Source organism: Anolis sagrei, chromosome X (assembly GCF_037176765.1).
Source record: "Anolis sagrei isolate rAnoSag1 chromosome X, rAnoSag1.mat, whole genome shotgun sequence".
NCBI lineage: Eukaryota > Metazoa > Chordata > Lepidosauria > Squamata > Dactyloidae > Anolis > Anolis sagrei.
Genome location: NC_090034.1, coordinates 49,492,240 through 49,517,262, shown reverse-complemented (window position 1 = coordinate 49,517,262; position 25,023 = coordinate 49,492,240). Strand labels below are relative to the sequence as shown.

Here is a 25,023-nt window from a genome sequence, read left to right as displayed (position 1 = left end):
GATCAGGGGTCCTCAAACTAAGGCCTGGGGGCCAGATGCGGCCCTCCAAGGTCATTTACCCGGCCCTCGCTCAGGGTCAAACGAAGTATGAAAGTATTTGAAAGCACACAATAACAACAACAATCCTATCTCATCAGCAAAAGGAGGCCCACCCTTTCCATTGAAATACTAATAAGTTTATATTTGTTAAAATTGTTCTTAATTTTAATTATTGTATTGTTTTTAAATGTTTTTGCACTATAAATAAGATATGTGCAGTGTGCATAGAAATTCATTCGTGTTTGTTTAGAATTATAATCTGGCCCGCTAACAGTTTGAGGGACTGTGACCTGGCCCTCTGTATTAAGTTTGTGGACCCCTGACTTAGATGAAGGGCTAGAAGGCACGATCATCAAGTCTGCAGACGACACCAAATTGGGAGGGATAGCCAATACTCCAGAGGACAGGAGCAGAATTCAAAACGATCTTGACAGATTAGAGAGATGGGCCAAAACTAACAAAATGAAGTTCAACAGGGACAAATTCAAGATACTCCACTTTGGCAGGAAAAATGAAATGCAAAGATACAGAATGGGGGATGCCTGGCTCGAGAGCAGTACGTGTGAAGATCTTGGAGTCCTCGTGGACAACAAGTTAAACATGAGCCAACAATGTGATGTGGCAGCAAAAAAAGCCAATGGGATTTTGGCCTGCATCAATAGGAGCATAGTGTCTAGATCCAGGGAAGTCATGCTACCCCTCTATTCCGCTTTGGTTAGGCCACACCTGGAATATTTTGTCCAGTTCTGGGCACCACAATTGAAGAGAGATATTGACAAGCTGGAATGTGTCCAGAGGAGGGTGACTAAAATGATCAAGGGTCTGGAGAACAAGCCCTATGAGGAGCGGCTTAAGGAGCTGGGCATGTTTAGCCTGAAGAAGAGAAGGCTGAGAGGAGACATGATAGCCATGTATAAATATGTGAGAGGAAGCCACAGGGAGGAGGGAGCAAGCTTGTTTTCTGCTTCCTTGCAGACTAGGACGCAATGGAACAATGGCTTCAAACTACAAGAGAGGAGATTCCATCTGAACATGAGGAAGAACTTCCTGACTGTGAGAGCCGTTCAGCAGTGGAACTCTCTGCCCCGGAGTGTGGTGGAGGCTCCTTCTTTGGAAGCTTTTAAACAGAGGCTGGATGGCCATCTGTCAGGAGTGATTTGAATGCAATATTCCTGCTTCTTGGCAGGGGGTTGGACTGGATGGCCCATGAGGTCTCTTCCAACTCTTTGATTCTATGATTCTATGGTTGAACAGAAGGTCTCCAGAGCTTTAGGTGCTCTTACCGCCTATTACAGGGGAAACCAGCTGATCCTTTATCCATCTAAAATGCAGACGTGTGCTTTTCACCTTAAGAACAGACAAGCATCTCAAGCTCTGAGGATTACCTGGGAAGGAAACCCACTGGAGCATTGCAGCACACCAAAATACTTGGGAGTCACTCTGGACCGTGCTCTGACTCATCATCATCATGATCATCATCATGATCATCATTTAATAACTTATTAATCGCCCTCCATCCGAGAATGCTCTAGGCAATTTACAGCTAAATTATAAAAGATAAAATACATACATACAAAAATTAAAAATTAACAGATCGAATGCTCTAGTAAAAAGCGAGGTCTAAGTGCTTGAGTAAAAGGCCCTAAGTCATGCATGGGTCTCATGTAGGGCGGCAAGGAATTCCACAAGGCGGGGCAGAAATAGAAAAAGCCCTGCGTCTGGTCCTTTCCGAGTGCACTTCTCTAGGACCCGGTATATGGAGTAAGTCACGTTGGGCTGGTCGTTGCGACCTCTGATGATGGGAGAAGGAGAGATGGTCCCTAAGGTACGATGGACCCTGGCCGTAAAGAGTTTTAAAGGTCAGAACTAGCATCTTATACAGGCCACGGTACTCAGTTGGAAGCCAATGTAAATGTTGCAGCACTGGTGTTATATGGCATTTCATGGGCGTTCTTGTGAGTAACCTGGCTGCTGCATTCTGAACAATACGAAGCTTTTGGGTCGTAGACATCGGAAGGCCAACATACAGGGCATTGCAATAGTCCAGCCTCGATGCGACTGTGGCATGGATGACAGTTGCCAGAGCCTCGTCAGATAGGTAGGGTGCCAGTTGCCTCGCTTGTTGTAGATGGAAAAAGGCCTGTTTGCTGGCAGCAACGACCTGAGCTTCCATTGTCAGCTGTGAATCCAGGATGACACCTAAGCTCTTAACAGTGGTCGATGGAGATAGGGCGGCACCATCGAAGGTGGGTAATGGAGGAGTCAGACCTGCCGGGCGGCCATGCCAGAGAATCTCAGTCTTCGCCGGGTTCACCTTCAGTCTGCTAGCACGTAGCCAGTTTGACAGAGCTTCCAGACATAGGGTGAAATTGTCTGGAATTGACGTTGCTCCAGGCTCCAGGTGCAGAAGGAGTTGGGTACCGTCTGCATATTGGTAGCAGTCCAGGCCGAAACTCCGAGCCAAACTAGCAAGGGGTATAAGAAGTACTGTTTGACTATCAAGCAAAAAGTGGGCGCTAGAAATAATGTCAAACAAAAGCTGACTGGCACAACCTGGGGATCACAACCAGACACAGTGAAGACATCTGCCCTGGCACTTGGCTACTCTGCTGCATACGCATGCCCAGTGTGGAAGACATCTCACCATGTTAAAACAGTGAATGTGGCTCTTAATGAGACACACCGCATTATCACGGGGTGTCTGCGCCCTACACCACTGGAGAAATTGTACTGTTTAGCCGGTATTGCACCACCTGACATCTGCCGGGAACTAGCAGCTAACAATGACAGAGCCGAGGCAGTGACATCTCCGGCCCATTCTCTGTTTGGATATCAGCCAGCATGCCAATGCCTTAAATCTAGAAACAGCTTCCTAAGATCTACAGAAATACTCACAGGAACACCTCAGCAAGCTAGAGTCCAAAAGTGGCAGGCTAAAACCCAGCGCCTCAATGGCTGATACTGGATGAAGACTGGGCACACAGAATAGGCTGCGCTCTGGCATCACGATATGCAGAGCCAACCTTAAGAAATGGAGCCACAAAGTGGGGAGAAGAGCAAACGACAGACCACTTACTACAATGCAACCTGAGCCCTGCCACATGCACAATGGAGGACCTCTTATAGCAACACTAGAGGCAGTCCAAGTGGCCAGCTACTGGTCAAAGGAAATCTAGCATAATGCCAAGTTTTTAAACTTTGTATGTTTTTTGTTCACTCCTGATACAATAAATAAATAACATAAATATTAACGGAATAAATAATTCAGTTCTTGTGGGTTTTTTCGGGCTATATGGCCATGTTCTAGAGGCATTTCTCCTGACGTTTCGCCTGCATCTATGGCAAGCATCCTCAGAGGTCTGCTGAAGCTGGGAAAAAAGGGGGTTTATATATCTAATAAATAATAAATAATAATGAAATAAAAATATATAAATGAATAAATGATAATACAATAAAACATAAATTAAACAAATAAAATATATAATAATTGAAAATAATATTAAATAAACTTTAATAAGAAAATTGAAATACAATTATAATAATATTAAATAAAATTTAATGGCCACTGAAATTGAAATAATAATTTCAAATGTTATTACATTACCTTTACTAATAACAAGGGATGAATAATAATCAAATAAAAATATATATATTATTTTAAAATTAAAACATAATACTAATAATGTTAAAGGTATAGTAAGAATCAAAGAAAATATATTATTTTTTTAAAAAATTAAAAGAACACAGAAAGCAGTACAAAAGTAATACTCTATAAACGCCTTTAATTGAAAACTCCGAAAACCATTTTTATATATATATACATTTTTGTCAAGAAATAAACGAAAACAAAAAACCTTAACAAATAACCAGAAATATATTCCAACTCGAGTGCGTTTTAATATATATATATATATATAATATAAAAGAAATATTTAATCATTTGCTTCTATTAAATCCCGTTAAAAAGAAAGAAAAACAATCAACTATTTATTAATTATTATACATCTAAGAATCAAATTCTTTTCAGTAGCAAATCATTACTATTAGAAAAGAGGCGCTAAGAAAGAAAAAAACCATAAAATATAATAGCAATAATTCATAGAAGTTAATTAATATTAATTACTATTAATTAATATCAATTAATTGATATATTAATTGATATTAATTAGTATTAATTAATATCATTTAATTAATAAGAAGGAATATTTCCTCATTAATTAGCGACTGAAATTCAGGTATATAAAATCAATGTTAATTTTCATTTGTTCATTTAGTCCTTCTGTTTTTGAAATTGAATATATATATATATATATATATATATATATATATATGAATGGCCGATTTAAATTTGTTAAATAATCCCAAAATGAACATTATTTCATTCTTTTATTACTATTATTTCATTTCGTTTCCTTTTTTCTTTTCCTTCCATTCTATTATTATTGTTCTATTATTTCAGTATTTTTTCCACGCCTGTCAATCAAACTGATTCTACCCTCAAAGGGTAGAGGCAACAAAGGGGCGGGGCCTAAAGTGTGTGTGTTTGTGTGCGTGTATATGTATTCACCAATTTTTTTGTGTGTAATAACAATAATATTTTGTGATTATTTTTGCTCTTCCCTGAACATATGTTTTTATTAAGAACAATAATAATAATTCCATGAAATAACGTCAGGGAATAATAATAATAATAATAATAATAATTTTGGGGATTATTTTCTTGTGTCCACTCTGCCCTGTATTTATTATTATTATTATTATTATTACTACTACTACTGTTTTGAAGGAATTATTTTTTAAATTATTATTATTATTATTATTATTGTGCATTTTTGGGATTATTTCCTTGTGTTCACTCTGCCCTGTACAAATGTATTTATTTATAGTAATAATAATAATTCCATGAAATAAAGTTAGGGATTAATAATAATAATAATAATAATAATTGGGGGGATTATTTCCTTGCTCTGTCTTGAACATATTCTTCTTCTTCTTTTTCTTCTTCTTATTATGCATTTTTGGGATCGTTTCCTTGTCTCCGCCTTGCCCTGAACATATTAATTAATTATTATTATTATTATTTTAATGCATTTTTGGGATCATTTCCTTGCTCCTGCTCTGCCCTGAAGGTTGGTATTATCATTCCCAGAATAGAAAATTGTTTATTTATTAATACTAAAAAAAATAGGAAGACGAGGGTCACTTCCTGTCTGGGACAAGAGGCGGGGCCTGCTGCAAGGGGTCGGCTTCCGGGTCGACGAGGGAGGAGGCGAAGGCGGACTGGACGATCTGGAAGCCAAAGGACTCGAGGAGGGACATGTTCTGCTGCGGGGAGAATGGCGATGCCCCTAGGTCAGCCAGGGTTGCGACCCCTGACCCTGGTGGCCGAGGGGGGTGAGCCTTGGCCAGGTGCTTCCCCAGGAATGCCTTCGAGCGGAAGACACCTCCACATTCCGCACATGGGAAGCGCCGCTCGGTCACCTCCAGCGCTTCCGGATCGGGGGTCGCCTTCAACTCATCCGGGAGGTCGCCGTAGGGGTCGGGGTCGGGGCCCTCAATCGGGTCCAAAGGGGAGCATTTCGGGCCTTGCGGGAGAGAAGGAGGAAGAGCACAACGTCATATGGGTAATATATTATATAATCTATAGATTGTAATATATGTATTACTTCCTTAATTATATATAAATTATATATATTATATATTACATATATAATATATGTAATATAATATATATTATATATATAAGTAACATACAATATAGCATTCCATAATCAAATTACTTCACCCCGGCGGGTGAAGTAATATATAATATTTCATCAATTAATACTGATATTTAATAAAGTAACATATATATAATATAATGAAGTAATATATAATATAAAATTTAATAAAGGAATACTGATATATATATATAAATATATATATATGAATGTATAAAACATAATATATAATTGTTATATAATAAAGTAATACTGATATATATATGAATATATAATACATAATGATAATATATTATTGTTATATAATAAAATAATACTGATATATATATATGAATGTATAATACATAATATTATATAATACTTATATAATAAATACTGATATATATATGAATGTATAATACATAATAATATATAATAGTTATATAATAAAGTAATACTGATATATATATATGAATGTATAATAATGATAATATATAATACTTATATAATAAAGTAATACTGATATATATATATATATATATATATATATATGAATGTATAATACATAATAATATATAATAGTTATATAATAAAGTAATACTTGTTATATAATCAAGTAATAGCTCTCTCTCTCTCTCTCTATATATGTATATATATATAATCAAAGTGAAAATATGTATGTGTGCATGTGGCAGGGATGTCTACTTACACAGACAAGCTTCCACAAACAGCTATAGCTCCCACTACTCTGGAGACACCTACGCTACGGCCCTCCCTCCACTAATATTGTAGGTTATAGTGAGTGCCGTAAACATGTACAACAGCCCTGCCAATGTCTTCCACAAACATCATACTGCCTACCAACCAAGTTAAGGCTTTCATATAGGGACCATAGAGTTGATGTGTTTCCTCTACCACAGACATCCCAGTGTTTCTGACTCTCCATTGGTGTGGAATTTGCATGATCCTACCCACTGCCTCTCCTTTAACCCTTTCCTAGGAATTGATTAGCAGCAGAACATGCAAGAGAGGTTTGGGGAGAATTCACCATGATTTATAGGAGTTGTAGGTACTGGGATGTATAGTTCGCCGGCAATCTAAGAACACTCCGAACTCCACCAACGATGGATCTGGAACTCACTTGGCACACACAGAACCTCCATGACAAACAAAACATACTCGAGCCCTTTGGAGGGATTTAGAGGAGTTGTAGTTCACCTACATCCAGAGTGCACTATGAACGCAAACAATGATGGATCTGGACATTTTGGAGTTGTAGGTACTGGGATTTATAGTTCAGCTGCAATCAATGAGCCCGCTGAACTCCACCGATGATGGACGTGGACCAAACTTGTCACACAGAGCATCCATGACCAGCAAAAAATACTGGGGGTCTTTGGGGAAAATTCCCCTTGCTTTGGGGGAGTTGTAGTTCACCTACATCCAGAAAGCACTATGTACCCAAACATTGATGGATCTGGACCAAACTTGGCACACATACCCGATATACTGAAATTTGATAACTGGAGGGCTTTGTGGGGAACTAACCTTCCTTTCTGGGAATTGTAGTTCACTCACAATCAAACAAACAGTGACCTCCACTGATGACAAACCTGGACCAAACTTGGCACAGAGAATCCCCATGACTAACTCAACTTACTGGAGGGGTTTGAGGGGACTGACTCACCGAAGTGGGAGTTGTAGTTTACCCTACAGACAGAGAGCACACTGAACCTCACCTAAGATGCATCTAGCAAATTTGCCCAACGTAAGAAACTTTAAGTACTGATGGAGCTTCTTGGGGTGAACCTGGCGTGATGTGAGTTGTAGTTCACCGACAACCTTATGCATTTTGTACTGTCTCAAATAACCCGGACAACTCCGGGGACCTGAGCTAGTAATATCATATTTATTAATTGAATAACGCTTGTCCAGGTGAAGGAAAATATAATATTTCAAAAAGTAATATATAATATAATACAACTGACATAAAATATAATGACGTAATATGATAAAGTAATGAAATATATAATGAAATAATATAATATTTAATAATTGAATGTTTGACCCCAGGGGCGGCGTGGGGAGTCAAAGGTCAGGGGGTGAAAGGTCAAAGATGTCGACTTGCCTTTGATGCCATAGGTCCTGGCGCTGTGGAGGCAGGCGGCTGGCCCCGCCCCATTCGGGAGGGGCTCCGGTTGCCGGGAGACCTGGGGAAGGGGAACATCGTGGTGGGTTTTAACATGGACCTTTAAGTAGGAGGCAGAGGAGAAACCTAGACAAGACAAAAGGAGGTCAGATCCTGCGCCCCGGAAGCACACCCCCCTCTCACTCTGCACTTCCTGCTCCTCCTCCTCCCCGATTTACGGGAAAAATGGGAAGGGGGTCCCCCCATTATCAATTATTATTATTATTATTATAAAATAAATAATATTACTATTGTAATATAATATATAATAAAATAACAAAAACAAATAATATAATTATAAGAAAATAATATAATAATATAAAATAAATAATAAAAATATTAAGTAATAATAATAAAATAATAATAATAAAATGTATAACTTTATACAACTAGTAATAGGTTCTGGGCCCCAGACCTCAGGTAAGTCACGCTCTCTCAGCCTCCTCTTTAGAAATATATTTTATTATTGCATAATATTGCATTTTTATTATCATACACTACTGTATTATCTTAATATTATATTTCATTATTATCAAAGATTGCATTTACTTGTTATATACCACTGTGTTATATAATAAAATATATTATTTCATTGTTATTTCGTTATTATGATTATTATTCCATTATTATTTATAATATATAAAATATAGTAAAATAGTACATTATTACCATATAATAAAATAATATTAAAATAATACAGTAGTGTATAACAATAAAAGGCAATTCAATCTAATAATAACAATAAATATAATAATAATAAAGCAATACAATATTTTAAAATATGGTAAAATGTATTAAAATAGTAAATTAATACCATATCATAATAAAATATACTATTAAATTTATGCAATAGTGTATAATAATATATTAATAAACTAATAGAATATATATTAAAATATATTGTAAAATAATGAAATGGAATATTAAAATAATACCATAGCCCTGCCCCGCCTCCTCTATGCCCTGCTCTCTACCTCTGTTGCAGATGGTGCAGAAGTTGGCGGGCCCCTCGCTGTGCTTCTTTAGGTGGTCAGCCAAGTAGGCTGCCCGCAGGAACTTCCCACACACCTGGCACGGAACCTTGTCCTCGTGGCACGCAAGGTGTGAGCGCAGCCGGTCACGCGTGGCAAACGAGGCTTGGCATGTCTGCACCCAAAGCACAAGGATAGAGAGTTGCCATTATTATTATTATTTATTAATTACTATTAAATTATTACTATTGATATTATATTTTTCATTATTATCATACATTATTTATTATTATATATTACTTATTATTTGATTATATTTATTATTAAATTTTTTATTAATATTATATATTATACATTACATTATGAGCAAGCACAACTAGCACATAATTCATTATTATTATTTATATTATTATTCTTTAATATGATTAAATCCTTTTTATTACTGTATGCATATATATATAATTTTATTATTAAAATTAATTTATTTTATTACTATTATTTTATTATTATTAATTAAATTATTATATAATGTCATTATTAGATATTTTATAATATATTATTTTTATTATTGTTATAGTATTATTTCCTTATTATTTTATATTATATGTTCTTAGTATTTTATTATTACTATATTTTATTTATTTGTTTATTATTGCATTGTAATTATTATTTACTATTATATATGATTTTATTTTATATACAATATAGGTAAAGGTTTCTCTTTGACATGAAGTCTAGCTGAGTCTGACTCTGGGGTGTGGTGCTCATCTCCATTTCTAAGCCGAAGAGCCGGTGTTGTCCGTAGACGCCTCAAGGTTATGCAGCCATCATGACTGCATGGAGTGCCGTTACCTTCCCACAGAAGCCATACCTATTGATCTACTCACATTTGCATGTTTTCAAACTGCTAGGTTGGCAGAAAAGCTGGGCCTAACAACAGGAACTCACTCTGCTCCCCGGATCTGAATCGCCAACCTTTCGGTCAGCAAGTAGAGCAGCTAAGTGGTTTAAGCTGCTGGGCTGCTGCAGCCCTTTTTTATATACAATATAATATATATAATATATAAAAATAGCATTGTAATATAATATAATATAATATATATACACACACACACACACAACTTATATAGTACAATATATTATATAATAATAGTATAATATACAGGTTATGTATTACATGTATTGTGGTATGATAATATTTATATTTTATTATTAATTTATTTCTTATTATTAGTTAATTTAATATTATTTATATATAAATATATATTACATAAACATTATAGTTACATATTATTCATTTCATTGTATTGTTATTATATTTTCATTATTACAATAATAATAATAATAATTTATTTGTTTCACAAAGCAAAGGAGGCCTGGCACGTCTGAGGACAACATTATTATTATTATTATATATTATTAAGGTAAAGGTTTCCGCTTGACATAAAGTTTAGTCGTATCCGACTCCATTTCTAAGCTGAAGAGCCGGCATTGTCCATTTGAATCGCCAACCTTTCGAATGTTTGACCCGCTGTACCACCGGGAGCTCCATATTTGTTATTACTTTCATAATAATTATTATTACCTTTATTTTATTATATTGTATATTTATAATTTATTATAGAAAAATTAAGACATCCAGAAATACAGTAGGACAATTTATTGCTTAAAATAAGAAATATTTTTCTCTTAAATGAGAAATATAAGTTATATTAAATAGAATAATCAATATATAAATACATAAATATGATATTTTTTCAATATTTCCATTTCTTTGGACAAAGCACTGAGCAAAATAGGTTTACAATCTGAAATAACTAAATATATCATTTTTAATATTAACATTTAAAATAAATAAAAAAATTAAAAATAATGTAAATAAATAAGTAATTTTTTTAAAAAAAGTAAAACACTTCAAATTTATAAAAAAAATATTTTTTTTAAATGTAAGAAACAAATCAAGAAATGACAAAATTGAAATAGTAAAATTTTAAAAAGACAATGAACTAACTGAAATATTTAAAAATATTTAAACTTAAATGTTTTTTAAAAATTAATAAAGTCAACGAAACAGTTCCCATTGGTCAAAAAGTAAAAAGTAATGTTTTTTTTAACAAAAACTAAAAAAGTACAATGGGATTTTTAAAATGTTAAACAAAATTTTAATACCAATAAATAGCAAAAAATAAATAATACCAAATAATAATAAAGACTTAATAACAATAATAATAATGATAATACGAAATAATAAAAATGTAATACATTTAAAAAATAATACATTTAATAAAATAATAATACCAATAATAAAAAATGAAAACTAATTAACAGTAATACCAAATATTACTATAATAATAATAAAATAATAAAAGTAACAAATAATAAGTAATAAAAATAATATAATACCAAGTAATAATTATAATATAATACCAAATAATAAAATATCAAATAATAGTAATAAAATAATAAATAATACAATAAAAATACCAAATAATAAAAATTAAACAATTATAATAAATAAAAATAAATAATACCAAATAATAAGAACAATAAATAATAGTAATAAATAAAATAATAGCAAATAATAATAAAACAATAAAAATAAAAGGAATGTCCCCTGGACGGCCTTTGGGAGCTCTTACGCGGCGATGCATGTATCTCTCTACAAGAAAGGCAAGGCGGGAAGTTTGTTTTGCGAAATACCTCTTGGTGCCTCAATGGCTCTAGGGACGGAGGGGCAGACGCCGGGCCTATTCCTTGGAGGCTGTTCCCCATTTCCTGCTAATTTAACAGGCAGGAAGTAGAAACATTAGACACAGGAAAGGAGGGAGGGAAAGACCCGCCTCCAACAACAAGAAGAAAATTAGATCATATTATTTATCACATATTACTATTATCATTATATTATTGTTACTTTTATTTTATTAGACATTAAAGAATGATTATAATTATTATGTGTATTATTTATTATATATTACATTACCATTTTATTAATATAAGATTCATATAAAATAAATAATATATACTTATTATTTATTACTATTTTTATTTTTATTATTCTATTATTACTTTTATTTTATTACAAATTGCAGAATGATTATTAGAATTATATATTATTCCTTACTAATACTGTTATACATTATAACTTTTATTTTATTACATTATACATTGAAGAATTATTATACTAATATATTATCATTATATTAATGTAAGACAAGTTATATTTAATAACAATATATACTAGATATTAATAATTATTATAATAATTATATTAATATAATGATATTACTTTTATAGTAATATATGATTAATATTGTATAACTATATAATTATTAATACTTATTATAGGGTAAAGGTTTTTCCCCTGACATTAAGTCCAGTCGTGTCCTATATAATAAATAATTATTTATTATAAATTACTATTATTATATTAATATAATATATTATCATTATATTATATTAATGTAATAATAATAGGTAAAGGTAAAGGTTTACCTTCGACATTAAGTCCAGTCGTGTCCAACTCTGGGGGTTGGTGCTCATCTCCATTTCTAAGCTGAAGAGCCGGTGTTGTCTGTAGACACCACCAAGGTCATGGTGCCGGCATGACTGCATGGAGCGCCGTTACCTTCCTGCTGCAGTGGTATCTATTGATCTACTCACATGTTTTCGAACTGCTAGGTTGGCAGAAGCTCACCCCGCTTCCTGGATTTGAACTGCTGACCTTTTGGTCAGCAAGTTCAGCAGTTCAGCAGTTTAACCTGCTGCACCACCAGAGCAATAATAGTAACATATAAGAAATAATATATAATAATAACTCTAATAATCATTCTTCAATTTATAATATAAAATAAAATAATTATATATCATAGTAATATATAATCAATAATATTATATAACAGTTATTCTAATAATCATTCTTCAATCATTCTTCCATTTATAATAAAAGCAATAATCAAATGATAAAATATAATATAATGATAATAGTAAGGTAAAAGTTTTCCCTCTGACATTAAGTCCAGTCGTGTCCGACTCTGGGATGTGGTGCTCATCTCCATTTGTAAGCCAAAGAGCCGGTGTTGTCTGTAGACACCTCCAAGTTCATGTGGCCTCATGACTGCATGGAGCGCCGTTACCTTTCCGCAGGAGCGGTACCTATTGATCTACTCACATTTGCATGTTTTCGAATTGCTAGGTTTGCAGAACCTTGGGCTAACAGCGGGAGCCCCATCTTATAATATTACATATTGATCTACTCACATTTGCATGTTTTTGAACTGCTAGATTAGCAGAAGCTGGGGCTAACAGCGGGAGCTCATGCCACTGCCCAGATTCGGACCTGCGACCTTTTGATCAGCAAGTTCAGCAGCTCAGCAGTTTAACCCACTGCGTCACCGGAGGCTCCAATGATAATAGTAATATATAATAAATAATAATTATATATAAGAATAATTCTAATCATTCTTCAATCATTCTTCAATTTATAATAACATAAAAATGGTATACAATAGTAATATATAATACATTACATATTACTATTATATTATATATTATTATTTTATTAATACTTTTATTTCATTATATTATAGAAAAATTGAAGAATTATTATTAGGATAATTATATATTATTTATTATATATTACTATTATTATATTTTTTATTATTACATTATAGAAAAATTGAAGAATGATTATTATATATTACTATTTATATTACAGAAATATTCCATAGAATATTTATATATTATAATATATATTTATTATATATGTTATATATATTATTTTTTGCTCAGCGCTTTCTTCAAAGAGGAAACTCCAAAAGGAAGGAAGGAGGGAAGAGGTAAACAGGCAGATATAGATAGATAGATATCGAGAAATAAATGAATACATCCTACCTGACATTTGTGAGGCCGCTCCGAAGTGTGAACCTGCTTGATGTGTCCGTTCAAATGGTCTGGCCTTGGAATAAATACATAATTTCTTATTATTATAGGTAAATAACAATAATTATTATTATTATTGTTATATGGAAATCATTATTAGAAATATTTTATTAATAATATTTAATAATATTGTTTTATTCTTATATAATATATTATATTTTAATTACTATATTATTGTTTATTATTCTATTGTTTTAATCATTTCACTTACATTTTTTAAAGTACAGCATTATTATTTTAAGTATTATTATTATTATTATTATTGTTTTATGCAAGTTATTATTACAAATATTTTAAAGTATATTTTCAATAAAATGGAAAATTAAATATGTGCGACTTGGTTGCCACATTGTCCTTCCAGCTTTGACTACATCTTTTAATAGTTTTCTAAGTGAACTATTTTTTAATATAGATTGGTTCTCTGCACTCTATGGGACATTAGGATAGCAATAAAATTGGAAGGTCTAAATACGCTACTTGTCCTTCCCGATTCTACCAGATATTTTACTATTTTCTTAAGGGCTATTGAATTCTTTTGAATACAGATTGCTTCTCTACACTCTATGGGATGTTGGTATATCAGTAAAATAAAAAATAAAAATTCGCGACTTGGCCGCTATTTTGTCCTAGCTTTTACCAGATCTTTTAATAGTTTGGTATGAAATAACTGACTATTTTAATGCGATATTGGTCCTTCTATGGGACATTGCTATATCCATAAAATTAGAAATCAAAAACTATTTTAAATATACCGTCTATTCTGGCGTATAAGACTACTTTCTAATCCAAGAAAATCTTCTCAAAAGTCAGGGGTCGTCGTATACGCGGGGGTCGTCTTATATGCGCGAGTAGTCTTATACACTGGAGTAGCCTTATGCATGGGGGTCATCTTATATGCAGGAGTAACCTTATACACCCGGAGTCGTCTTATAGAGTGGGTGCTGAAACTTCCAATCCGGATTGGAGAATCTGTGGTTGCTGCATATTGTGGGGGGAGCTCAAAAATGGCCGTGGCCGCGTCCCTGCCGAATGCAGTGACTGTATTAAAGCATTAAGAGTGATGCTGTACAAGCTGCAGGCATCTGGGACACCCGGGGTATGGAAAAAAGAGATGGAGTGGCTCTGGGCCAGGAAAAAAACACCTCTTTTGCCTGTCTGGCCCGCCCTTGTATCCGATTGCCGTACTTCCTCCTCTGCCTCTCAGATCTCGCTCCTGAAGACTCGCATGTGCGAGATCTGAGAGACAGAGAAGGAGGTACAGTCATAGTACGCCAGCTGTGCCCGTACCTTTGGAAGTCGGATCTGGCCACGGTGGTCCACGCTCTTGTTATATCCCGGATAGATTACTGCAACGCACTCTATGTGGGGTTGCCTTTGAAGACTGTTCGGAAACTTCAATTAGTCCAGCGGGAGGCAGCCAGACTGCTCACCGGAGCGTCATACAGTGCTTGTTTTGACCTACCTACAAAACCCTACACGGTTCTGGCCCAGCGTATCTGTCCGAATGCATCTCCCTTTACGTCCCAGATTTGAGATCCTCTGGGGAGGCCCTGCTCTCGGCCCCACTTCTGTCACAAGTGAGATTGGCGGGGACGAGGAGCAGGGCCTTCTCAGTGGTGGCTCCTCACCTATGGAATTCACTCCCCGGGGAAATTAGATCAGCAACATCCCTCCTTTCCTTCAGAAAGAAATTAAAAACATGGATGTGGGACCAGGCGTTTGGGCAATCTGGCAGATGAATAAAGGACTGTGACGACAGATAGGAATCGACAATGTGGAACGAAATATGGACTCTGAGTTGGCGAATGCTGTGACTGAGATTGGCTATCGATTGTGAGATATATTGTTGTTTTAATTGTGGACCATTTAATTGCTGTTTGTATATGGTATTGTATTTGTGTGGGCACCAAGATGTGCCTTTTTGTAAGCCGCCGTGAGTCCCCCCTCGGGGGTTGAGAAGAGTGGGGTAGAAGTATACGAAATAAATAAATAAATAGGAAAATTACCATATTGAAATCAAATCTGATGCTTTAAAAAATTTTATTTGGTGTATGTTGGAAGAGGGGTAGTCTTATACGGTGAGTATATCCCAAACTCTATATTTTAACTGGAAATGTTGGGGGTCGTCTTACACGCCCAGTCGTTTTATATGTTGACATATACTAGTTCTCTACACTCTCTGGGACGTTAGGATATCAAATCAGAAATTAAAAAATCCACGACTTGGCCGCCATGTTGTCCTTTCTGCTTCAACCAGATCTTTTAATATTTTCTTAAGGGATAATTGACTGGTTATAATGTATTCCAGTCATCTGGGCCTTATGGGACATTGGCATATCCACCAATTTATCCAACTCTAACCCATATAACCCCTAACCCAGTGGTTCTCAACCTGGGGTCCCCAGATGTTTTTGGCCTTCAACTCCCAGAAATCCTAACAGCTCATAAACTGGCTGGGATTTCTGGGAGTTGTAGGCCAAAAACATCTGGGGACCCCAGGTTGAGAACCACTGCCCTAACCCATTCCCACTTTTATTTTTTTGTTTTTTTCTTTACATACATTAACAACACGGTTATATTGTTTTCCATTTTCACTCTCTAAAGCATATTTAATGAAAATCAATCAGTATGCATCAAAATCTGATCTGTTGGTTTCCCCCCTGAATACCCTCATTTCCATTCATAGTTTATCATTTAAGGTTATGTTCCATACCTACCCGTTCCCACTTTAATAGAGACGTTGGTTCTCTACACTCATGATCACTCTGCCATACAACTATGAGCTCCCCAGTCCCAGAGAGCACACAGCCGATGGCCAAAAGGGAGGACAGGATGCTGGGGGGACACATGAACCGGCCATAAAGATCAATGGCCCTGATGGGGAACAATGACATTGTAGCTAAGGCACTATAGAGACTATTGTATTCCAAACAAGATAGGTGTCAGTTTCCTTCCGTCCCTGTGCTTCTTGGCATATTCTTTCAAGAGAAGAGTAATCCCATTGGAGCAAAGGACTCTTATGATTTGTTTGCAATCCCAGCTCTCTCTAAGCTTCTGCCTACAATAAGATGGAGGAAGGGAGATGAGAGAGTGGACAACTCACCTGGAGAAGCCCTTCCCACAGCTCTGGCAGATGTAGGGCTTGCCCACAGAGCCGTCGTGGGAGCGGACGTGGTAAGACATGCGGTCTTTCCTCTTGAAGCGCAGGCCACAGACAGGGCAGGAGTAGGGCTTCTCCCCGGAGTGGGAGAGCTTGTGCCGGTTGAGGTGATAGACGTCCCGGAAGATCTTCCCGCAAATCTCACAGGCCACCTGCTTGCGGGTCCGGCTACGCTTCCGGGGCGGCTCACCCTCAGCCCCCAGAGGCAGCCCGTTCTCCCCTAGTCGGGGCAAGGCAGCAGGGGGCCCCGGTGGTGGGGGCAGGTCCAGGTAGCCAAGTTGCAGGCTGGTGACCCCATGCTGCGCCTCGTGCTGCCGCAGCCGGTTGGCATCAGTGAAGACCTTCCCACACAGGCCGCAGGGCAGGATACCAGCCTCACGCAGCCCTCCCGGGGCACTGAACATCACAGAGTCCAGCACGCTGGCCTTCCGCGGCCTTCCGCGACCCCGCTTTCCTGGTGACGAGGAGGAAGACGGGAAAACAGGCAGGACAGGCAGCTGGGCGGAGAGGGCGGCCCCGTCGTCGGTCATCCCGGCGATCCCATTCCCATTGCTCATGTCCAGGGGGAAGCCCAGCTCCAAGGCGGAGGTGGTGGCGGAAGACGCGGGCCGGAAAAGCATGAGGTCTGGGCGGGCAGCCGGCGGGACCAGAATCTGGACATTGGACTGCTTGATGACCTCCTGGCAGATGTCGATGACTGAGCGCATGAGCAGGAACTTGGCTGCGGTCATCAGCTCCGGGAAGCTCTCCAGCCTCACCACGATGCGCGAGGTGTAGGCAAAGTCCAGGATGTCACCAAAGACCTTGGAGCTGATGGTGTGCATCTCCAGCTCCCGGGGGGCTGTCTCCGATGCGGCCGAGGCATTGGCCCCGCCCTCTCCCTCGGTGTTGACATTGTTGTTGCCATGGCTCCCACCAAAGACGGACTCGAAATACTCGCTGCAGGCAGCCAGGACGGCCCGGTGGGCAGGGAAGCTCTCCTCGCCCACACGCAACAGCACGTCACAGAAGCGCCCCCCCGCCTTGCGTTGCTGGTTCAGGCCCTGCAGTAGATCGGCGCTGTGGCGGCTCACCTGGTAGGTGTAGCAGGAGGGTGGAGGGGGGGTGGCTCCCGCCGGAGGGGGAGGGGCCTCCATGGCCAGTAGGGGGAGGGGTCCCGGCACTATGAAAGAGAAAAGGGGGACACATTATCAAGGACAATGGCCAACTGGAATTCAAGGAAGGGCAGAAAGAGGAGACACATTGGAAAGCGTGGGAGTGATTGAAGAAAATGGGGGGCTGCGGCTGAAGGGAATGGGTACCGCTATGGAACAGAAGGGGGGACACACATTATCAGAGAAAAGGGCAGGCTGCAATTCAAGGGGGACAACAGAGGGAAGTGGCAGCCACTAAAAACAAAATGGAGGACAACCTGGAAGAAAATCGGTAGGAGGAAAAGTGCAGAGAACTATCAAAGGAGAGGCCGCTAATGAAGAAAATGGCAGACCACAATGCAATGTGTCCCATGGCAGAGGGAGGGGAATTATTAGGAATTATTATAATATTAGCCGTACCTGCCACATCATGAAAAGACAGGAAAGCCTAGAGAAGACAATGATGCTGGGGAAAATGGAAGGAAAAAGGAAGAGGGGCCGACCAAGGGAAAGATGGATGGACGGGATCCTTGAAGTGACTGGCTTGACTCTAAAGGAGCTGGGGGTGGTGACGGCCGACAGGGAGCCCTGGCGTGGGCTGGTCCATGAGGTCAAGAAGAGTCGGAAGCGACTGAACGAATAAACAACAACAAACAGCTGTACCCGCCACACACTGCTGTGGCCAACCTTCCCTCCCTCTTTCTCTCCTTCTTATATAATAATAGCAATAGTATAGAATACACTAATATGTAATACTATAGACAAAATCATGAAATAATATACATAATAGTATGTAATATATACTATATATATAATGCCCAGTGGTGCAGTGGGTTAAAGCACTGAGCTGCTGAACTTATTGACCAAAAGGTCACAGGTTCAAATCCGGGGAGCGGTGTGAGCACCCGCTGTCAGGCCCAGCTTCTGCCAACCTAGCAATTTGAAAACATGCAAATGAGAGTAGATCCATAGGAACTGCTTCAGCGGGAAGGTAACGGCACTCCATGCAGTCATGCTGGCCACATAACCTAGGAGGTGTCTACGGACAACGCCAGCTCTTCGGCTTAGAAATGGAGATGAGCACCACACCCCAGAGTCGGACACAACTGGGCTTCATGTCAGGGCAAAACCTTACCTATGTAATATATAATAATATTACATACTAGCCATACCCGTCACGCATTGTTGTGGCCAACTTTCCTTCTCTATTTCTCTCCTTCCTTCTCTTCCTCTTCCCTTCCTTCCCTTTTCTTTCCCTTCCTCTTTTCCCCCTACCTTTTCTTGGACTACAACTCCCAGCAGTCCTCCTGATTGATCTATCTACCTATATATCTATCTCTATGTAATCTATCTGGAGGATTGCTGCGAGTTACAGTCCGGGAATAGGAAATTGGAAATCTGCAGGGATTGGGATGCTCTCAAAGAAATCCAAGGAAAAGAATGCTTGCATCTTGGAAGCAGCGCATTTGGATCCTCTTCCTCTCTTAAAGGGCCTGGTCTAGGGGATGCTGGGAGCTGTAGTCCTGAAGAGAGTGTGGATATGCTTTTGTGTGTTTTGTTTGCCTGGGGAGGTCATTTTTGCGCATGCGCTGTAGCGTCTTTTTGCTTTTTAAGTCCCTTCCGCTGTGCTCTTTGGTGTTTTTATGAGTGATGGTCGCTCATTGGCCTGATAGGGGTATAGTGTCCAAATTTGGTGTCAATTCGTCCAGTGGTTTTTGAGTTATGTTAATCCCACAAACTAACATTACATTTTATTTATATAGATTGTTATTATATTAATTATTATATTATATTAATCATATTATTATTATTATTAACTTTATTTGTACCCCGCTAACATCTCCCAAAGGACTTGATGCGGCTTACAAAGGCCAAGGCCCTCAATAAAACAACAGCATAACAAATACATTATCTAACTCACAAGCAAACTAAAAACATTAAAGCAGTAATAGTAAAACAACAAAACAATACACCATGACACATTTAAAAACTAGGGCTGGACCAAATGTAATGGGTACAGTTAAAAGTGCTGGACATGACAGGTAAGATGGAAGGATTCTAGGGTAAGTGCAGTGTGCAGGCAATCTTAAATCTCTAGTAAAGTGTTTAGGACATGATGCCGGGAGTTTCCTATTCTGGAAAGGCACACTGGAACAGCCAGGTCTTCAAGATCCTCCTAAAGACTGCCAACGTTGGGGCTTGTCTGATGTCCTTGGGGAGAGAGTTCCAGAGTCGGGGGGCTACCACAGAGAAGGCCTTGTCCCTCATCCCCACCAAGCGCGCTTGTGACGCAGGTGGAATCGTGAGCAGGGCCTCTCCAGATGAACGGAGAGAACGTGCGGGTTCGTAAACGGAGATGCGGTCACGCAGGTAGGCAGGTCCCAAACCATTTAGGGCTTTGTAGGTGAGCACCTGCACCTTAAATTGGGACCGGAAAAAGAACGGCAGCCAGTGGAGCTCCTTAAACAGGACGGTTGACCTCTCTCTGTAAGGAGCACCAGTTAACATCCGGGCTGCCGCCCGCTGGACTAGCTGAAATTTCTGAGCTGTTTTCAAGGGCAGCCCCACATAAAGCATATTACAGTAGTCCAATCTAGAGGTGACTAAGGTATGGACCACCCCGGCCAGATCAGCCTTTACGAGGTACGGTCGCAGTTGGCGCACGAGTTTTAATTGTGCAAAAGCCCTCCCGGTCACCGCCGACGCCTGAGCCTCAAGCGTAAGTGATGAATCCAAGAGGACACCAAACTGCGGACCTGTGACTTCAGAGGGAGTGTAACCCCGTCCAGCACAGGTTGCCACCCTATACCCCGATCAGGTTTACGATCAACCAGGAGGATCTCTGTCTTGTCGGGATTGATCTTCAGCTTGTTCCTCCACATCCAGATGGACACAGCGGCCAGGCACTCGTCCAGCACCCGAGGGGCTTCCTTGGAGTTAGGTGGAAAGTAGTAGTAGAGTTGTGTGTCATCTGCATAGAGATGGCACCCAACTCCAAAACTCCGGATGACCTCTCCCAGCGGTTTCATGTAGATGTTAAAAAGCATGGGAGACAGAATGGAGCCTTGCGGGACCCCACAGGTCAAAGGCCAGGGGTCGGAGCAAGTGTCTCCCAGCTTCACCAATTGGGATCAGGGAAGGAAGTGAAGGAGGGATAAGGAAAGAAGGAGGAAAAGGAGGGGAAGAATTATGAAGGGGAGCACTAGTGAAGAATATGGCAGACCACAATGCAATGGGTTCCACAACAGAGGGAGTGGACATTAATGGATGGGCGGCCCCATAAGGGAAGTTCAACATTCACGACTTGGCCGCAACTAATAGAGGGGGGCCGCTCTGGAAGTTAATGGGGAATGTTATTGAGGTAAATGGGGGGGGGGGGGAGTGATGGAAACGAATGGCAAATTATGATTCAATGGGTTCCACAAGGGAGGAAAGAGACAGTAATGGATGGGGGGCGCTATGGAAGAAAACGGGGAATGTTACCGAAGAAAACGACTGAAGAGAATGGGGGGCCGTTACTGGAAAGAAATGGGGGATAACTAGTAAAAAGTGAGAAAAATGGCAGATTGCTATTAAAGGAGGGGGGGCACCATGGAAGGAGAGGAAGTTACTCAATAAAACATGGGAGGGATTCAGATAAATGGGGGGGGCTGCTATTCATGGGGGACAACAGAAAGAAGAAGGCAGCTACCTAAGAAAGTATGGGAGTGATTGAAGAAAATGGGGGGGGGGGACATGTTATCAAGGAAAATGTCCGACTGCAATTGAAGGGGGGATGACGGAAAGAGGGGGCAGTTACTCAAGAAAGTGTGGAAGCAATTGAAGAAAATGGGGGCTGTGGCTGAAGGCAATGGGGGGCCGCTAAGGAAAATGGCTAGCTGAGATTCAAGGGGGGGGACACCATGGAAGGGGGGGCAGCTACTCAAGAAAACAGGGGAGCGATTGAAGAAAATGAGGGTCTGTGATTCAAGGGAGAATGACAGAAAGGGAGGGCACTACTGAATACCAAATGGAGGACAACTCATAAGAAAAGAGGGGGAACTATGAAAAGGGGGGGCACTAGTGAAGAATGTGACAAGACGCCATGACAGAGGGAGGGGACACTGATAGTGGGGCACTATAGAAGAAAATGAGGAACATTACTGAGGGAAATGGGAGGCCGCTATGGAAGAAAAGGGGGGGGGGGCGCTATGGAAGAATATGGCCAACCACAATTCAGTGGGTCCCACGACAGAAGGAGGGGACAGTAATGGATGGGCGGCCGCTATGGAAGAAAACAAGGTATGTTACATGAAAACCAAATTATAATTACATCTATATAAATAAAAATGTAATGTTTGTTTGTGGGATTAACATAACTCATAAACCACTGGACGAAGTGACATCAAAATTGGACACTACACCCCTAACAGACCAACGAGTGACCATCACTCATCAACCCCCCACCCTTAAAACCCAAAAAAGCTACATGACAATACAGAAAAAAGGGAAGGAAGTAAAGAGGGAGGGAAGGAAGGAGAGCAAGAAAGAAAGAAAGAAAGAAAGAAAGAAAGAAAGAAAGAAAGAGGGAAGGAAAGACAGAAGGAAGGAAAGAAAGAGGTAGAGAATGAAGGAAGAAGAGAAGGAAAGAAAAAAGAGAAGGAAGGAAGGAAAGAGGGAGGGAAAGAAGGAGGAAAGATTGGCCACAGCAACGTGTGGCTGGTACAGCTAGTACAATATAAAATACATGATTAAAATCCTAAAAGGGGGGCACTATGGAAGAAAATGAGGAACATTATTGAAGGAAACGACTGAAAGAAATGGGGGACAGATATTGAAAAAAGGGGGGCCACTACTGAAGGAAAGGGGGAATAGCTATTAATACATTATATTAAATAATAATTATTAATAATAATAAATAATATAAAACCAATAAGAATTATAATATTAAATATTAATGACAATAATAAATAATATTACACAATAATAATTTTACCCACCTCTCCTCATGACTTGAGGTGGGTTACAGAATAATTAAAACATATAAAATACAGAAGGGAAAAAAGAGGAATTAATTTTTAAAATCTTATAAATATAATGATCCAAGAAAATAATGAGAAAAAATAATTAAAGGAAAAGGGCAATATAATTCAAGAAAATAATAAAATATAATCCAAGAAAATAATTATAATTATACAACATAATAAGGAAATAATAATCCAAGAAAATAATAAGGAACAAATAATAATTCAAGAGAATACAAAATAAGGAAAAAATAATCAAAGAAAATAATAAGGAAAAAGAATCAAAGAAAATAATAAGGAAAGATAATAAGGAAAAATAATCAAAGAAAGTAATAAGGGAAAATGGAAAAAAGTAAGGAAAATAAGTCAAGAACATAAGGAAAAAACAAAGAAAATAACAAGGAAAAAATTGAAAATAATAAGAAAAAAATCAAAGAAAATAATAAGAAAAAATAATCCAAGAAATAAGGAAAAATTGAAGAAAATAATGCAAAATATCAAAGACAATACTTAAGCAAAAAAAATATTGTAGCAAGTAATAAGGAAAAAATAATCCAAGAAATTAATAATAATTCAAGAAAATAAGGAAAAAATAATCAAAGAAAATGAGGGAAAAAATGAAGGAAAATCATTAAAAAATAAGGAAAAATTGAAAATAACAATAAGGGAAAAAAATCAAGAAAATAATAAGGAAATAATAATAATCAAAGAAAATAATAAGGAAAAAAATTAAAGAAAATAATAATAATAATAATCAAAGAAAATAATAAGGAAAAAATGAAAATAATAATAAGGAAAAAATCAAGAAAATAATAAGGAAATAATAATCAAAGAAAATAATGAAAAATTGAAAATAATAATCAGGGAAAAATCAAAGAAAATAATAATAATAATAATAATAATCAAAGAAAATAATAAGGAAAAAATGAAGAAAATTGACAAAAATAATCAGGAAAAAATGGGATAAAATAATAAGGGAAAAAATCAAAGAAAATAATCAGGAAAAATAATCGAAGGAAATAATCAGGAAGATTTTTTTTAAAAAAAAATGCCCAGTAGGGGGCAGTGTTTGCAAAAGCAAAGAGAGAAAGGGATTTCTCTCTCTATATATATAAAAAAGGAGGAATAATTTAGATTTTTTTTAAAGGAGGAGGAAAGGTTGCGCGCGCACTTCCATATATATATATTTATTTATTTATTTATCTAGAAAGGAGAAGGAAGGAAGAAGGGAAGGAGGAAAAGAGAGAGAAGAGGAGGACAAAAGGAAGGAAAGAAAGAAGGGGGGGGGGAGGCTTGGCTTCCATTGACTTTCCAGGCTGCAATGGGAGGGTACCAAACGGGGAAGGGAAGGGGGGTGGGTGGGTTGTCCCTTGAAAGCAGAGAAATAATATCAAATAATGCATGAAAAATAAGAGGAATCATCCTGGATCACAGGAAAGGATCTGAGACTCGCCTGGATGAAGCTGGATGGTGGAGCAGATGGGTTGGTGTGGCGGTGGGTCCCCCTCCCGCGTTGTTTTCTAGGCTTTTAAAATGGCAGCCCATCCACTTCCTTTTGCACTTTCACCCCTGCAAAGAAAGAAAAGAAAAGGGGAGAAAAAGGAGAAAAGCATAACCCATCGGGATCGGGATCAGGGCAATCCAAGCATGCCCCCAAACAATGCCCTCCAAGAAGGCAAACTGGGGGGGGGGGAGAGGCTCCACTTTCCTGGCTGCTCCTCCTGCTGCTGCTGCGCTTGCCGCTTTTCTCCAAGAGGGGGCTGCGGCTTGGCCCCCCCCTCCCCACTTCCTGCCCCCCTCCCTCCCTGCAAGAAAGGAATCAGCCAATAGGAAGGCAGGAAAGGAAGAGAAAGCGCCCCCCCTTTCTCCCCCCCCCTTTCTCTCTTCTCTTA

General features: G+C 38.2%; 1 protein-coding gene across 5 annotated transcripts; it reads right to left on the bottom strand.

Moving 5' to 3' along the window:
• Positions 1-4,225: 4,225 nt before the first annotated feature.
• Positions 4,226-24,918, bottom strand: PATZ1 (POZ/BTB and AT hook containing zinc finger 1). 5 transcript variants are annotated; one of them, XM_060785304.2, is made up of 7 exons: positions 24,585-24,917; positions 16,939-18,157; positions 13,788-13,851; positions 11,598-11,675; positions 8,901-9,072; positions 7,867-8,013; positions 4,226-5,624 (listed from the first exon to the last, which is right to left on the bottom strand). In XM_060785304.2, exons 2-7 carry the CDS (start codon positions 18,129-18,131, stop codon positions 5,239-5,241), a joined length of 2,040 nt encoding a protein of 679 aa, XP_060641287.2. In that variant the 5' UTR covers positions 18,132-18,157; positions 24,585-24,917; the 3' UTR covers positions 4,226-5,238. The 5 variants fall into 5 exon arrangements, with proteins under 5 accessions (XP_060641287.2, XP_060641288.2, XP_060641290.2 ...); XM_060785305.2 differs by having other exon boundaries at positions 11,598-11,672; XM_060785308.2 differs by having other exon boundaries at positions 5,502-5,624; positions 7,867-7,948; positions 24,585-24,918.
• Positions 24,919-25,023: the final 105 nt, after the last annotated feature.

Bases quoted from the DNA above. Each gene is read 5' to 3' on its own strand.
- PATZ1 (XM_060785304.2), bottom strand. From the start codon at position 18,131: ATGGAGGCCCCTCCCCCTCCGGCGGGAGCCACCCCCCCTCCACCCTCC. The intron at 11,676-13,787 runs GTAGGATGTATT...CTGTTAAATTAG, and splicing joins AGCGGCCTCACAAATGTCAG to CAGGAAATGGGGAACAGCCT. The intron at 5,625-7,866 runs GCAAGTCGACAT...CTCTCCCGCAAG, and splicing joins CAGGACCTATGGCATCAAAG to GCCCGAAATGCTCCCCTTTG.